The sequence below is a fragment of the Ostrea edulis genome, chromosome 1 (assembly GCF_947568905.1).
Source record: "Ostrea edulis chromosome 1, xbOstEdul1.1, whole genome shotgun sequence".
Taxonomy (NCBI): Eukaryota; Metazoa; Mollusca; class Bivalvia; order Ostreida; family Ostreidae; genus Ostrea; species Ostrea edulis.
The window spans coordinates 67,464,515-67,480,457 of record NC_079164.1 but is presented as its reverse complement, the minus strand read 5'-3'; the positions used below and the strand labels follow the sequence as shown (position 1 = coordinate 67,480,457).

Genomic DNA, 15,943 nt, shown 5'->3' with positions numbered 1-15,943 from the left:
TTTTAGATTTCAGAAATCGTTTTAAAGCAGTTTTCTACATCAAAATTACCGTAAATTAACATTTTGATCACCATTAGGACCGGGAATTTCTAAAAATGCTTTAGTATCACCCACCATAATCCTCCTACTGTTTTCTGTCGCCTAGAACGTTGATTGTTTTTAAATGAAGTTAAACGTGTTATTGTTCTAAATAAACAATTGTTACTTGGGTTACCCCCCTTTGCTTAGATACTCGCTACAATTTAGCGCTGTTTTTGAAAACGTTTTTAATTTTGTCGTGAAAGAAAGTATTATATTTGAAAAAAAAATTGTGTCTAACATCATTTTTTCATGTAGTTATGTTAGATTTCAAAAGATTAAAGAAGAAATAGCCATTTGAAATTTGAGGGCGAGACAGCCCCATGACAACGGGCCGAGACAGAGATATCTCGGCCCTTAGGGCGAGACAGCCCTACCTACTTGCAGCTGTCTCACCCTAGCCAAGATAGGTGTATCAGGGCTGATACACTACTAGGAATATGATATACACATATATTGGCGAAAATAGTCGACTTATCATTATCTTTTGATGTAGAGAAAAATACAGTCAGTTAGAATAATATGCGTCTGAGATTGCAATTACCAATCAACATGTACCACCGTATTACAAAAACATGTATATATGCATTTACATTCAATACAAGTAGCCTACAAGAAATATCAGAATTCCTTTAATAAAATAGATTTATGCTACTCTTAAGCTTAACTTATAAAAATGTTTCAGGGAATAAAAGTCCATTTTGTTTCTGAGAGTGTTCATAAGAAAAATTTTATAGATGAAGATGACACTTGAAGTACGTTAGATCCTATCTTGAAACAGTCCGATAAGTCATGTACTTGATCTCTTATCATGTATGCTTTTATTCAAACATTTGAAATTTTTGAATTTATTTAGAAAGGTTGAAGATTATGACAATGAAAACAAAATATGCATATTACATATAGGCCTACACTATATACAAATCCACTGCATACTGAGCTCTATATCGGATTTATTGAATTTGTGACAGTTCATACATTACATATTTTGACACCACCCCTGGAATATTATGCAATGACTCAGTGTCTAGATATGATTGGTGAACCTTTTCCTAATCCATGTGATTATTTAGTATAAAGGCAAAGTATGAAACTACATGTAGAAAACCTATCCATTTCTTATTCAATGACATTTTCCTTGAAAACTGGCCAAAAATCGTCCTTTGACATCCTCCCCTGAAAAAGAATTGCCGATGACTCATACTTTTTTTCTTATAATTAGTAAGCTTGTTGTCTTTTTAAAATCATCCTTTAATTTGGTATAAAACTCTATTGTAGAATTTTTTAAATTTTAACTTTTACATTGCACATTGGAAATTTCCCTATATTTCCTTTGCAATTGCGACAACCTCATAGTCAACTTTTGAAACGCCCCCCGGTGAAAATCAAATACAATTTTCATTTGGTTTTTTCATTGATTTTAACTCATTAATGCATGCTTTACCTTATATCAAAATTTGAATAAAATCTCTATTGTAGAAACGAATTAGGTCCGTCACCCTTAAAAGTGAAGTACAAGTGAAAGAGTTTAGTAATACACGTATATCCTACTCTTGAGTATTACACGTGTAAAGTTATAGTGCAACCTATTAAAAACCCAGAATGAAAAAAAAATAAAAAGTAGAAGGAGTCTAGTTTCAATTTTACACTAAACACATAATTAAAAAAACTAGTTTAATTATTTAATGTATAACGACCATATTTCGTATCTAGTAAATGGATGCTTTTTGTAATCATAGTATCGTTTTGAAGGGTTCATCAAATAAAAACAATCCACCATAGGAATTTTCAAAAGTTTGATTATTACTTGATTTATTTCACCTAGAATTTTACACTGTTCAAAGTCTTTGGGAAAAACATGTTTTATTGAAATATTTTTAAAAGAAATTATATTTTTAGGCAAAGCTCTTGGTAAGCCCATAGCACAAATCTTTAGAATATTAGATTTTTCTTATTTTACGAAGGGCAGATAACTTGTAAAAAAGTCTAAAGTGCAAAAAGGTCAGCTAGCAGCTTCTAATCATCACTTTCATCATCATTTAACAATAAATATTTATTTTGATTTAAATCATTCAAAATAGTTCATCATCCTTTGTTATGTATACATTGAATACAATAAAAGGACATTTATACGATGATAGACGATTAATCTGATAGTGAATAGATTTTCAGCACAGGTCGTAACTATCCCTCTGATCTATCCTCCATTATCCTAGATTTTCCTAAAGTAATACTAAATGACCAGGCATAAAGTCGATTTTCCGGAGGGGGGACATATTGAGTGTTTCTACTCTACAACACCGACCCAACCCGGGCTTAGATATCGATTCTCAACGATGCCGAACAGAATGCAGAGAAGCAGATCTATGTGTTCCTGTGTTGGAAAGAACTTTAGGTAGACTTAGCTTTATAGGTAGGTAGAAAAAGCAAATTATGTATAAATATATATACTACATACATTAGGAGTAGGTTTAGTCTATTTTATAAAAGTTATATGATAATCATACAAACAACGTCACTATCAGCCGCGTCACTATGACGGCGATTGCATGCAGAAACGTCATGACATTGTGACGTCATAATCGTTTCTACGGAAGCGAAAACAGATTCACAAGCGCTCTACGTGTGAATTTTTTGAGTTGACACAATTGTTTTATATATTGTTTTCCAATCGGAGAACATGAAAATAGGCGACAGGGAACAAGCGGTATTGTATGGTGACCAGGAGCACGAGGCTTTAGTGCCGGAGTTCAAAGATGGAAGAGAATACATTGAGTGGCTGGATCGACAGCTTCCTTACCTAGAGGTATGGTCGGATACATATTCTTTTAACGTGCCTCGAATAAACCTAGATCTATAGATACTTTCATAATTAATAATTTAACAGTGCCGCGTGCTCCCTGTAAAAACAGACACACCGGTATATACATAAAGAAATATTCCACTATCATCATTTTCCCATTATTTGTTAGGTGTGTTTCTATCTCTATAGTCATTGGTTGCTATACATATTCTTTGAGTTGACACAATTGTTTTTTATATTGTTTTCCAATTGTTTTACAGCCTGACCTGTAAATCTACAAAACAAATTCGGTAGAAAACATCATAAAGTTTTTTTGGTTCTTTTAACTGTTGATCGAGACGTCAAACGTAAACATAGGTAGTTAGGACCTATATTGCTCTTTCACCAAACGCTCAGCATTTAGATGCGAGAATCTCGGGTCTTTCGGGTATGACCTTATAAACGGAGGTCTAGTGTCGGCGGCAAGCGTTCAGTACGTTAAAAAACTCTCACTGCTAAGACAGCAGCCGCTAAGCAATAGGTCTAAACTGGTGGTATTTCAAAGAAAAATTCTCGATGGGATGTAAAACAAACAGGCATACAACCAACCAACTATTGAGCCAATGAAAACAGATTTTGGAATTGCAGATGTATGTGTATCATTTCAGACATTTGAACCCGATGATAGAGTCCACTACTATTTCTTTCGAAGTTGGAGCAAAGAGATATATCACCCTGGATTGGAATCTTTAAATGCAAGTTGTTTTTTTTTAATTATGAAATATACTTGAATCAAAATCCAGAGAAACATTCATTTATCATAAATAACACATATAGAGAAATATTCATTGATGCTTCACTAGCTTTAAAAGCACAATTCACCTATTTTGCCACTTTGTGACAGACTTGTTTAGAATTTTTCCAAATAAAACTCAATCCCTCTCCCACTCAATTAATGTAGTTCTTTTTTTTTTAAAAAAAGTACAGCCTCATCAGCAGATTCTTTTACACATTTCAAATAGTGAAATACTCTTTTTATTGGATAGGTGAACAATTTTAAATTGATAAAGTGTGTGCGTGCATTTGTAACTTGTGTAATAATTTTGCAGGAAAAAATGGAGGAAGATGTAGATCTAGAAGATGAATGTATAGAAGAAACAATGAATAAAGATGAAAAATTCTGGGAAGAGGGTACCAAGCCAGAATTCAAAGATGGAAGAGAACTTGTCCAGTGGCTTGGAAGAAAACTGCGGTATCTGGAGGTACACAGAAATGACATCTCATATGTTCTGCAAGTTTCACAAATATATAATTCATGTATATCAGTTGAGAGTATACCTTATTCTAACATTGCATTTACTTAATATAACTATGACTTGATTTTAGTATTGAAATTTCAGCCATTTGCCCCAGACGATGCAGTGCATTACTACTTCAGTAGAGAATGGAGTAGGGTTCAATTTCAACCCCAATTAGATCTGGTTGTAAGTGACATTACAAATTTTTATATCAGTGTAATATGTTATATCTCTTATTAAAAATTATCAGAATTTTATTATTTAAATTTTGAAAATACATGAGGGTATGAATTGCGACGCTTCACGCCAGCATACTTCATGAAGAGTTAACATACTCCGACATGCATACTGTTTATGAAACGCTAACATCCATAATACATTGTACATGAGGGTATGAACTGCGATTGTTCACACCGACATACTTTATAAGAATAATGCCCGTGTATAAAGCCCCGCAGCTCATACATTCAAGTATTTTCAAAACTAAAATTTCTAGATACTTACATTCTTATTTCATTTCTGTGCGAATCCCCAGTCGTTAAAATAGATATACAATGTACTATATTTATGAAGATTAATATTGTTCACAACTTGCAGAGCATTCATGAGGAAATGGTTATCACTACAATTGATAAGATGAAATGTAAGTTAATACTTCGTTTTGAATTTCAGGAGGAATGCATGGAAGAGACCATTGTGGAAAAGAGCATTAACGAGGAAGAAATGGAAGAGATCGTTAAAGACAAAGAAGAGACCAGTAAAAAGGAGGGCAAGGAAGGGACCAGTAAAGAGGATTGCATGGAAGGGACATTTAATGTAGAAGGCATAGAAGAGACGGAAAGGGTGATCATTAAGAAGGAAGACATAAAGGAGACTATTCAAGAGACTCAGGGAATAACACAGTATGACCACGTGGATGGAGAAAATGAAGAGGAGGTACATATCTTGTGTTCATTCATCTTGATTTTGTAGACACACAATGAATTTCTTTTCTATAACGTTTCTGTCTATTTCAGGAAAATGAAAACCCTTACATTAGACTGATGACAAGTCCTTTAATTCTGGAAGGACTTTTATTAAAGGTAAAAAATTCCCACAAAATGTATACCATGTAATTCGGAATAAATTGTGCCATTATCTTTGCACATTATGCCTTTAATATTTTTCTATTCCAAACTTGCATTACAGAATCAAGAAGACAACACCAAAAAAAGCAGAAAAGAAAGTAAAATGCAAATAAACGAGGTCGGAACATTGAGCAAATTTCTGTCAGCCGATAAGAAGGTAAAGTACTGTACATGTATGCTGAATGATAATTACATCTTATATGAATAACCAGCTGGTATACAATATTCTAACACCCCAACACCACCCCACCCCCTCCACCCCCCGATTCTGGTTTTATTTTGAAAGTTTACAAATATACAGTGTTTCTGGCATTTATTTTGAAAGTCTACATTTTTCTTTGTTTTCAGCAGAACAGTTCCAATCTTTTAAAACGGTGGTCTTGGCTTAACCCATTTACTCCTAAGAATGTGAGTACATATTTGTATCTATTAAATTATGCTAAATTTATTTACTTTCATGTTATTCGTATGTACCTGAAATGTGTGTAAAATAAATCAAATGTTAAAAATGTATATAACCTTTAACAAATTAACCCAGTAAAATGAAACATTTTACAGAATATAGGATATTATTTTTATGAAATTATCAATCTATTTGTTTATCATTCGTCATTTTAGAAGAAAGGAAAGGAACAGAAGAACCAGGAGAAAAAGACAAAGAAAGAGAGACGAGCCATGTTGTTATTTTTCCGATTGTTTGGGAGATAACAAGGAAATCTCTTATGCAATTTCCACAAAACGAACGGCGAAATATGATGTTAATTATGTATCTTAGAGTAAAAAGTTCTTTTAAATGTTTGAAGTAATTAATGCATAATAAACGAACTCAAAATGAATTTTGTAGATTAATTCCTACATGTCTCGTATATGAGATTTCTCACCGGAAGGGATATCTATGAAGTAAGAATATGATTCCGCATGTCAATCTTTCAAATAAAGAGGGGTCCGTAAACCAATGAATGAAGACAACTGCTTATGGGATTCTAGTATTATTCACAACTGCAGTGAGTGTGATGACCCTGCAGATCCTCCTGGGATTCTCAGCTCTTTTGAAAAAACGCAGCATCCATTACAAATCTCTGTTAAAAGTTGCTCTAGTCGGTTGTGAACATGTCTGTTTATTCAATGGATTTTCACAGACAGAATGAAAACTGAAGTGCGCATATGCATATTGGCTGGAGATTGCATGATGACATTTTTAATTAACCAACTGCTTTAGTGAATATGCTGTTCGAGTATCAATGTCAATTTCTATTTTCGAAAAGATGAAGAACTAGAAGTACCAAACACAATAAAAAGGTGTATCCGGTGTTCTCTTCCAGATAACTGCCGACATTTCTAACTTCCTTTTAAAACGTGAATGAAATTATAAATATCAACACTATCTCTATACTCTTTTTAAATTTCATTGCCTAGCTGGGTAGCTCAGTAGGTTAACGTCTGTAGATCGTAGGTTTGAGCCCAGGAAGGGTTTTATTCCCACCCACCCCGATTATTATTTTTTAGTAAAAATGCGTTTTTTACTCAATAAAGTAAATTTTCCATTTCAAAATATTATTATACAGATCTTCTTTTCATCCATATCAAATTTCTCTGGTGTAGCATACTTTCTTAAGAAAATATTACAATCAGTAGCTGATCCAGTTTTTGAAAGACGGGGCTGTGACCGAATTTTGTATCTCTTTCGTCCAAAGGTTTGGGTGGGGTTTGTTGAAGGGCCAAACATGTCCAATTAAAGAGGAGTTACAACCCTCATTACCTGCCTTCTAAATCTTCCACTGACAGTTGATTAGCATGTAAACCGATATTTCAGTAAGTAAAGAAGAACACATCAAAATAACATTTTGGTTTTCCCATATATCTGCAGTAAATGTAATGTATAGATGTGATGGGGGTTTTCGGTTATAACCTTAAAAGTGGAGATCACGTTCCGCGTTGGCATGATGAAGAACCCTCACCCTCACTGCTGCATCTGCAATGCTATGCATTGGTCAAAATGTGTGGCATTTCATTTAAAATTAGTCATGCGCAGATCTAAAGAGAGGGTTGGAGGGTCCGGACCCCCCCCCCCCCCCGAATTTGCAAGGCATTTATGAAAAAATGAGTTATTCCATTTTTGCGACAACTAACGAAAGAGTTACCGAACTAGAAAAGCCTCAATCTACTCAGACCAAAACAATTGAAGTTAAAGATCGCTCCTACTCAAAGGCCATAAGCGCCGAGCATACGCCTAAACTTTGCAGCCCTTCACCGGCAATGGTGAGTCTCCATATGAGTGAAATATTCTCGAGCGGGACGTTAAACAATAATTAATCAATCAATCAACCTATGAAACCTACGGAAGCCCATTTAGGACCTATCAAAAATATATTTCTAATTTGAAATTTGAAATAGCGAATTTCAGAATTCGTTATTTCGATTTTAATTCGTTATTTCAAACATGGCCTTGTCCCGCTTTTAAATCACAACTCTGATTACGTCAGCCTGCTTTTCTTTTAACTGGTCCCCTATTGTGACAGCTCCCAAGACCAGTTAACGTAAACCCGGGACAGGGGACATGTTGAAAATGGATTAAAAGCAAGTAAGTGTTGATTTCCTTGTGACAGTTTTGAGCATTACTGTTAAATGTTTGAAAACAACTTGTCTATTGCGTAAATTCAGGCACATATCCGAGTCGAAACGTCGGTCGAAGCATAAACCGTCACCGACTCCGGCATTTACACGTTTTCCAGAATCAAAATATGAATGCTTGCGAAGAGAAGTCGGTGAAGGCTATGCCTCTCGACTTCTCTAAAAAGAATTGCCGAGTGGTTAGAGCATTCGCCCCGCATGCGGAAGGCCCGGGGTTCGAATCCCGGCCGCGACAGACCTAAGACGTTGAAACAGGGAGTGACAGTTCCATAGCCAAACGCTCGTCATCAGGTTTGAATGTCACGGGTCCTCGGAGATGACCTTAAAATCGGATGTCCCGTGTCACAGTAAGTGTGGCACGCTAAAGAACCCTCACTGCTCAATGTCCGTAAGCGCCGAGCATAGGCCTACATTTGAAGCTCTTCACCGGTCTTGGCATCGTCGGATACCCACGGCTGATCTCGTCTTCTACTCAGCATCGTCGGATACCCACGGCTGATCTCGTCTTCTACTCATCATGATGAGTAGAAGACGAGATCAGCCGTGGGTATCCGACGATGCGGTCTTGGTGACGTCTCCATATGAGTGAAAAATTCTCGAGCGAGACGTTAAGCAAGATACACTCAATCAATCAAATATTCTTAATGAATAATTAAATTAATGCGTGCTATACTTGAACTAAAGTGTGCTATAAAGGAATTAGAGATATCTATCACGTCATAAATTGAGTACTTTCAATTAATTAAAAGAACATTTTAAAAGTGAAGTACAAGTGAAAGAGTTTAGTAATACACGTATATCCTACTCTTGAGTATTACACGTGTAAAGTTATAGTGCAACCTATTAAAAACCCAGAATGAAAAAAAAAAAATAGAAGGAGTCTAGTTTCAATTTTACACTAAACACATAATTAAAAAAACTAGTTTAATTATTTAATGTATAACGACCATATTTCGTATCTAGTAAATGGATGCTTTTTGTAATCATGTATCGTTTTGAAGGGTTCATCAAATAAAAACAATCCACCATAGGAATTTTCAAAAGTTTGATTACTACTTGATTTATTTCACCTAGAATTTTACACTGTTCAAAGTCTTTGGGAAAAACATGTTTTATTCAAATATTTTTAAAAGAAATTATATTTTTAGGCAAAGCTCTTGGTAAGTCCATAGCACAAATCTTTAGAATATTAGATTTTTCTTATTTTACGAAGGGCAGATAACTTGTAAAAAAAAGTCTAAAGTGCAAAAAGGTCAGCTAGCAGCTTCTAATCATCACTTTCATCATCATTTAACAATAAATATTTATTTTGATTTAAATCATTCAAAATAGTTCATCATCCTTTGTTATGTATGTAAAACTTATACGGTACCAATTTTGATGCACCAGATGCGCATTTCGACAAATAATGTCTCTTCAGTGATGCTCAACCGAAATGTTTGAAATCCGAAATAACTATGAAGTTTTAGATCTAAATATAGCCAAAAACAGCGTGCCAAACAAGTGGAGCCAAATTCGTCCAAGGATAAGAGCTATGCATGAGGGAGATAATCCTTAATTTTGAAATGAATTTCTAAATTTTATAACAGCAATTAAATATACATCCGTATTTTCAAGCTAGTAACGAAGTACTTAGCTACTGGGCTGTAGAGACCCTCGGGGACTAACAGTCCACCAGCAGAGGCCTCGACCCAGGGATCATAATGTAAAACTTATACGGTACCAATTTTGATGCACCAGATGCGCATTTCGACAAATAATGTCTCTTCAGTGATGCTCAACCGAAATGTTTGAAATCCGAAATAACTATGAAGTTTTAGATCTAAATATAGCCAAAAACAGCGTGCCAAACAAGTGGAGCCAAATTCGTCCAAGGATAAGAGCTATGCATGAGGGAGATAATCCTTAATTTTGAAATGAATTTCTAAATTTTATAACAGCAATTAAATATACATCCGTATTTTCAAGCTAGTAACGAAGTACTTAGCCTGTATACATTGAATACATTAAAAGGACATTTATACGATGATAGACGATTAATCTGATAGTGAATAGATTTTCAACATAGGTCGTAACTATCCCTCTGATCTATCCTCCATTATCCTAGATTTTCCTAAAGTAATACTAAATGACCAGGCATAAAGTCGATTTTCCAGAGGGGAGACATATTGAGTGTTTCTACTCTACAACACCGACCCAACCCGGGCTTAGATATCGATTCTCAACGATGCCGAACAGAATGCAGAGAAGCAGATCTATGTGTTCCTGTGTTGGAAAGCACTTTAGGTAGACTTAGCTTTATAGGTAGGTAGAAAGAGCAAATTATGTATAAATATATATACTACATACATTAGGAGTATGTTTAGTTAAGAAATAAGGTATCATTTAAAAATATTTATCGGGATATAAATACGGGTTGGTCACGTGATCAAATTCCATAAAGCCCGAAGGGCTTTATGGAAAATTTGATCATGTACCAACCCGTATTTATATCCCGATAAATATTTTAAAATGATACCTTATTACTTATATTTACATTTTTTGTCGGTAACATTGCTGAATTGTGTTAACAACACGTTTCCATACATTTCAAATTGTTGACGTCCACAACGAAGCGTCATAGATATTCAAAATGACGACAACACAAAACAAAGTTCTATAAAATGAAGAACTGTTTTAATTATTAAGACGCTAGAAAGCAAGTATATCAACATATACTTATACATTAACTCGGGAGTATATAATGGAAAACTCTTCCATATGTCTAATTTTAGGGGGTGGGGGAATTATGATTTAAACGGAGATGCGCAGTGTTACACTTAGAGTTGTGATGCGCTTTGACTTTTGAAAAGTGAAGACGTTGAAGACCGACTTTGAAAGATATTCTGTGGATATTACGGAGTTAACAGAAGACTGAGATGGAGGAACATGAAGAACAGGGCGGCAGTCGTCAGGTGTAGGCAAATTATTTATAGACAGGACAGAGGACGCAGCTCAGATGAATCTCCGGAAAGAAGTGAACATCGCAGAGAATGTGGAACTGCACGAAGGTAAGGGACGGTTTGGATTTGGATATGTAATTGTTGATAAACAGGAGCTCACTGAACGCTTCTTTTGACTCGATAATTTTTTGTAATAGGTTTTTAACGACGCCTCGCTTCGATGTCCCGACATAAACTTGCTGCTGTGGCACGGAAGCAGTGTGGTGTGTAGGTCTTAATGCACTTTGACGACTTATCGGCCATACATCCTGTGAATGACCTTTTTGCTAAAGCCTAATGTCATCGTCTAGCAGTAGGTACAATTCCGCATCACCGATGACCAGGGTGAAGTTGTAGCAGACGAAATTTTAGACATACATTAGGCCTAGTAGGCTAGAAACTAAAGACATTGTTTACAGTTATGCTTTTATCAATTATTGATGAAAGTCCACTGCTTGGAATACAAATAAAACCGTAAATACATTTTGTGGTGTTGATTTCATCTATTGAAAGATTTCTGTAGTAAGTGAGAGCGATTGCTAGATGTGTATTGCCTTAGTAAAAGTAGTACCTGTTACCTACTTTTAACAAATGTTCATACGCACAGCCGTGACCTCTGTTGACCCCGTAGTAGATTTATCCAGAAATAAATACGTATTGCTCGTAATAGTGTTATGTAGGAGAAAACAGTTGCAAATGTAAATATTCTATTTTTAAAAAGTTATATGATTATCATACAAACAACGTCACTATCAGCCGCGTCACTATGGCGGCGATTGCATGCAGAAACGTCATGACATTCTGACGTCATAATCGTTTCTACGGAAGTGAAAACAGATTCACAAGCGCTCTACATATTCTTTGAGTTGACACAATTGTTTTCTATATTGTTTTCCAATCAGAGAACATGAAAATAGGCGACAGGGAACAAGCAGTATTGTATGGTGACCAGGAGCACGAGGCTTCAGTGCCGGAGTTCAAAGATGGAAGAGAATACATTGAGTGGCTGGATCGACAGCTTCCTTACCTAGAGGTATGGTCGGATACATAATGTTTTAACGTGCCTCGAATAAACCTAGATCTATAGATACTTTCATAATTAATAATTTAACAATGCCGCGTGCTCCCTGTAAAAACAGACACACCGGTATATACATAAAGAAATATTCCACTATCATCATTTTCCCATTATTTGTTAGGTGTGTTTCTATCTCTATAGTCATTGGTTGCTATACATATTCTTTGAGTTGACACAATTGTTTTTTATATTGTTTTCCAATTGTTTTACGGCCTGACTTGTAAATCTACAAAACAAATTCGGTAGAAAACATCATAAAGTTTTTTGGTTCTTTTTACTGTTGATCGAGACGTCAAACGTAAACATAGGTAGTTAGGACCTATATCGCTCTTTCACCAAACGCTCAGCATTTAGATGCGAGAATCTTGGGTCTTTCGGGTATAACCTTAAAACAGAGGTCTAGTGTCGGCGGCAAGCGTTCAGTACGTTAAAAAACTCTCACTGCTAAGACCGCAGGCGCTAAGCAATAGGTCTAAACTGGTGGTATTTCAAAGAAAATTTCTCGATGGGACGTAAAACAAACAGACAAGCAACCAACCAACTATTGAGCCAATGAAAACAGATTTTGGAATTGCAGATGTATGTGTATCATTTCAGACATTTGAACCCGATGATAGAGTCCACTACTATTTCTTTCGAAGTTGGAGCAAAGAGATATATCACCCTGGATTGGAATCTTTAAATGCAAGTTGTTTTTTTTTAATTATGAAATATACTTGAATCAAAATCCAGAGAAACATTCATTTATCATAAATAACACATATAGAGAAATATTCATTGATGCTTTACTAGCTTTAAAAGCACAATTCACCTATTTTGCCACTTTGTGACAGACTTGTTTAGAATTTTTCCAAATAAAACTCAATCCCTCTCCCACTCAATTAATGTAGTTCTTTTTTTTTTTTTTTAAAAGTACAGCCTCATCAGCAGATTCTTTTACACATTTCAAATAGTGAAATACTATTTTTGTTGTATAGGTGAAGAATTTTAAATTAATCAAGTGTCTGCGTGCAGTTGTAATTTGTGTAATAATTTTGCAGGAAAAAGTGGAGGAAGATGTAGATCTAGAAGATGAATGTATAGAAGAAACAATGAAAAAAGATGAAAAATTCTGGGAAGAAGGTACCAAGCCAGAATTTAAAGATGGAAGAGAATTTGTCCAGTGGCTTGGAAGAAAACTGCGGTATCTGGAGGTACACAGAAATGACATCTTATATGTTCCACAAGTTTCACAAATATATAGTATATCAGTTGAGAGTATACCTTACTCCAACATTTCATTTACGTGATATTAACTATGACTTGATTTTAAAATTGAAATTTCAGCCATTTGCCCCAGACGATGCAGTGCATTACTACTTCAGTAGAGAGTGGAGTAAGGTTCAATTTCAACCCAAATTAGATCTCCTGGTTGTAAGTGACATTACAAATTTTTATATCAGTGTAATATGTTATATATCTTTTTAAAAATTACCAGAATTTTATTTTATAAATTTTGAAAATACATGAGGGTATTAACTGCCAGCATACTTCGTGAAGAGATAATATACTCCGGCATGCATACTTTTTATGAAACGCTAACATCCATAATACATTGTAATTGGGGGGTATGAACTGCGATTATTCACACCGACAGACTAATTATAAGAATAATTCCCGCTTATATAAATCCTCGCAGTCAAGCATTTTCAAAACTGAAATTTATTGATACTTACATTCTTATTTCATTTCTGTCGGAATTCCCAGTCGTTAAAATAGATATACTATATTTATCAAGATTTATATTGTTCACAACTTGCAGCGCATTCATGAGGAAATGGTTATCATTACAATTGATAAGATGAAATGTAAGTTAATACTTCGTTTTGAATTTCAGGAGGAATGCATGGAAGAGACCATGGTGGAAGAGAGTATTAACGAGGAAGAAATGGAAGAGATCGTTAAAGACAAAGAAGAGACCAGTAAAAAGGAGGGCAAGGAAGGGACCAGTAAAGAGGATTGCATGGAAGGGACATTTAATGTAGAAGGCATAGAAGAGACGGAAGGCGTGGTAGAGACTCAGAGAATAACACAGTATGACCACGTGGATGGAGAAAATGACGAGGAGGTAAATATCTTGTGTTTATTCATCTTGATTTCGTGGACACACAATGAATTTCTTTTCTATAACGTTTCTGTCTATTTCAGGAAAATGAAAACCCTTACATTAGACTGATGACAAGTCCTTTAATTCTGGAAGGACTTTTATTAAAGGTAAAAATTGCCGACAAAATGTATACCATGTAATTCGGAATAAATTGTGCCATTATCTTTGCACATTATGCCTTTAATACTTTTCTATTCCAAACTTGCATTACAGAATCAAGAAGACAACACCAAAAAAAGCAGCAAAGAAAGTAAAATCCCGAGAGAAGAGGTTGGAACATTGAGCAATTTTCTGTCAGCCGATAACAAGGTAAAGTACTGTTTAATGAATGATAATTACATCTTATATGAATAACCAGCTGGTCTACAATAGTTTAATCAAATCCTCCTTCCCCCCCCTCCTCCTCCCCCCCCCCCCTACGATTCTGGTTTTATTCTGAAAGTCTACAAATATACAGTTTTCTGGCATTTATTTTGAAAGTCTACAGTTTTCTTTGTTTTCAGCAGAACAGTTCCAATCTTTTAAGACGGTGGTCTTGGCTTAACCCATTTACTCCTAAGAATGTGAGTACATATTTGTATCTATTAAATTATGCTAAATTTCTTTACCTTCATATTATTCGTATGTACCTGAAATGTGTGTAAAATAAATCAAATGTTAAAAATGTATATAACCTTTAACAAATTAACCCAGTAAAATGAAACATTTTACAGACTATTGGATATTATTTTTATGGAAATATCGATCTATTTGTTTATCATTCGTCATTTTAGAAGAAAGGAAAGGAACAGAAGAACCAGGAGAAAAAGACAAAGAAAGAGAGACGAGCCATGTTGTTATTTTTCCGATTGTTTGGGAGATAACAAGGAAATCTCTTATGCAATTTCCACAAAACGAACGGCGAAATATGATGTTAATTATGTATCTTAGAGTAAAAAGTTCTTTTAAATGTTTGAAGTAATTAATGCATAATAAACGAACTCAAAATGAATTTTGTAGATTAATTCCTACATGTCTCGTATATGAGATTTCTCATCGGAAGGGATATCTATGAAGTAAGAATATGATTCCGCATGTCAATCTTTCAAATAAAGAGGGGTCCGTAAACCAATGAATGAAGACAACTGCTTATGGGATTCTAGTATTATTCACAACTGCAGTGAGTGTGATGACCCTGCAGATCCTCTTGGAATTCTCAGCTCTTTTGAACAAAGCGCAGCAACCATTACAAATCTCTGTTAAAAGTTGCTCTAGTCGGTTGTGAACATGCCTGTTTATTCAATGGATTGTCACAGGCAGAATGAAAACTGTAGTGCGCTGGAGGTTGCATGATGACATTTTTAATTAACCAATTGCTTTAGTGAATATGCTGTTCGAGTATCAATTTCAATTTCTATTTTCGAAAAGATGAAGAACTAGAAGTACCAAACACAATAAAAAGGTGTATCTGGTGTTCTCTTCCAGGTAACTGCCGACATTTCTAACTTCCTTTTAAAACGTGAATGAAATTATAAATTATAAATATTAACAATATCTGTATACTGTTTTTAAAGAACCTGATTCACAAACCCCAAAATATGGCCCTTAAAAAATATAAAAATGAAAGTAAATGTATCAGAATCCGGGGTTTAAAAAAACATGTTAGATTTTGAAAACATGAGCACAACTAAAGCTGTATACATACCAGAACCGGATATGGTACCGTATTTTTGTCATTTTTCACCAAAAACTCGTTATTTTGTAAAGGTTTAGCCATACTGGTTTCATCTCGCCCAAAATATTTAAAGTATTTTTTTAGGGCGAGCTAGGAGCACTATTTCTA

General features: G+C 34.8%; 2 protein-coding genes across 4 annotated transcripts; both read left to right on the top strand.

Annotated features, from left to right (window-relative positions):
• Positions 1-3,844: 3,844 nt before the first annotated feature.
• Positions 3,845-6,105, top strand: LOC125646435 (uncharacterized). 2 transcript variants are annotated; one of them, XM_048872723.2, is made up of 7 exons: positions 3,845-4,122; positions 4,261-4,344; positions 4,831-5,094; positions 5,175-5,240; positions 5,347-5,442; positions 5,637-5,693; positions 5,904-6,105. In XM_048872723.2, exons 1-7 carry the CDS (start codon positions 3,976-3,978, stop codon positions 5,991-5,993), a joined length of 804 nt encoding a protein of 267 aa, XP_048728680.2. In that variant the 5' UTR covers positions 3,845-3,975; the 3' UTR covers positions 5,994-6,105. The 2 variants fall into 2 exon arrangements, with proteins under 2 accessions (XP_048728680.2, XP_048728669.2); XM_048872712.2 differs by having other exon boundaries at positions 5,634-5,693.
• A 4,453-nt stretch (positions 6,106-10,558) lies between these two features.
• Positions 10,559-15,096, top strand: LOC125646349 (uncharacterized). 2 transcript variants are annotated; one of them, XM_048872634.2, is made up of 10 exons: positions 10,559-10,966; positions 11,800-11,930; positions 12,573-12,659; positions 13,016-13,168; positions 13,302-13,388; positions 13,852-14,082; positions 14,163-14,228; positions 14,335-14,430; positions 14,628-14,684; positions 14,895-15,096. In XM_048872634.2, the coding sequence occupies exons 1-10, from the start codon at positions 10,915-10,917 to the stop codon at positions 14,982-14,984; spliced, it is 1,050 nt and encodes a 349-aa protein (XP_048728591.2). In that variant the 5' UTR covers positions 10,559-10,914; the 3' UTR covers positions 14,985-15,096. The 2 variants fall into 2 exon arrangements, with proteins under 2 accessions (XP_048728591.2, XP_048728552.2); XM_048872595.2 differs by having other exon boundaries at positions 14,625-14,684.
• The last annotated feature ends 847 nt before the right edge of the window (positions 15,097-15,943 follow it).

What these genes read in the sequence shown, in the direction of transcription:
- LOC125646435 (XM_048872712.2), top strand. Translation starts at nt 3,976, where the DNA reads ATGGAGGAAGATGTAGATCTAGAAGATGAATGTATAGAAGAAACAATG. An exon ending in GAAAACTGCGGTATCTGGAG is followed by an intron (nt 4,123 to 4,260) that starts GTACACAGAAAT and finishes TTGAAATTTCAG; the next exon opens with CCATTTGCCCCAGACGATGC. An exon ending in ATGGAGAAAATGAAGAGGAG is followed by an intron (nt 5,095 to 5,174) that starts GTACATATCTTG and finishes TGTCTATTTCAG; the next exon opens with GAAAATGAAAACCCTTACAT.
- LOC125646349 (XM_048872595.2), top strand. Translation starts at nt 10,915, where the DNA reads ATGAATCTCCGGAAAGAAGTGAACATCGCAGAGAATGTGGAACTGCAC. An exon ending in CTGGATTGGAATCTTTAAAT is followed by an intron (nt 12,660 to 13,015) that starts GCAAGTTGTTTT and finishes ATAATTTTGCAG; the next exon opens with GAAAAAGTGGAGGAAGATGT. An exon ending in ATGGAGAAAATGACGAGGAG is followed by an intron (nt 14,083 to 14,162) that starts GTAAATATCTTG and finishes TGTCTATTTCAG; the next exon opens with GAAAATGAAAACCCTTACAT.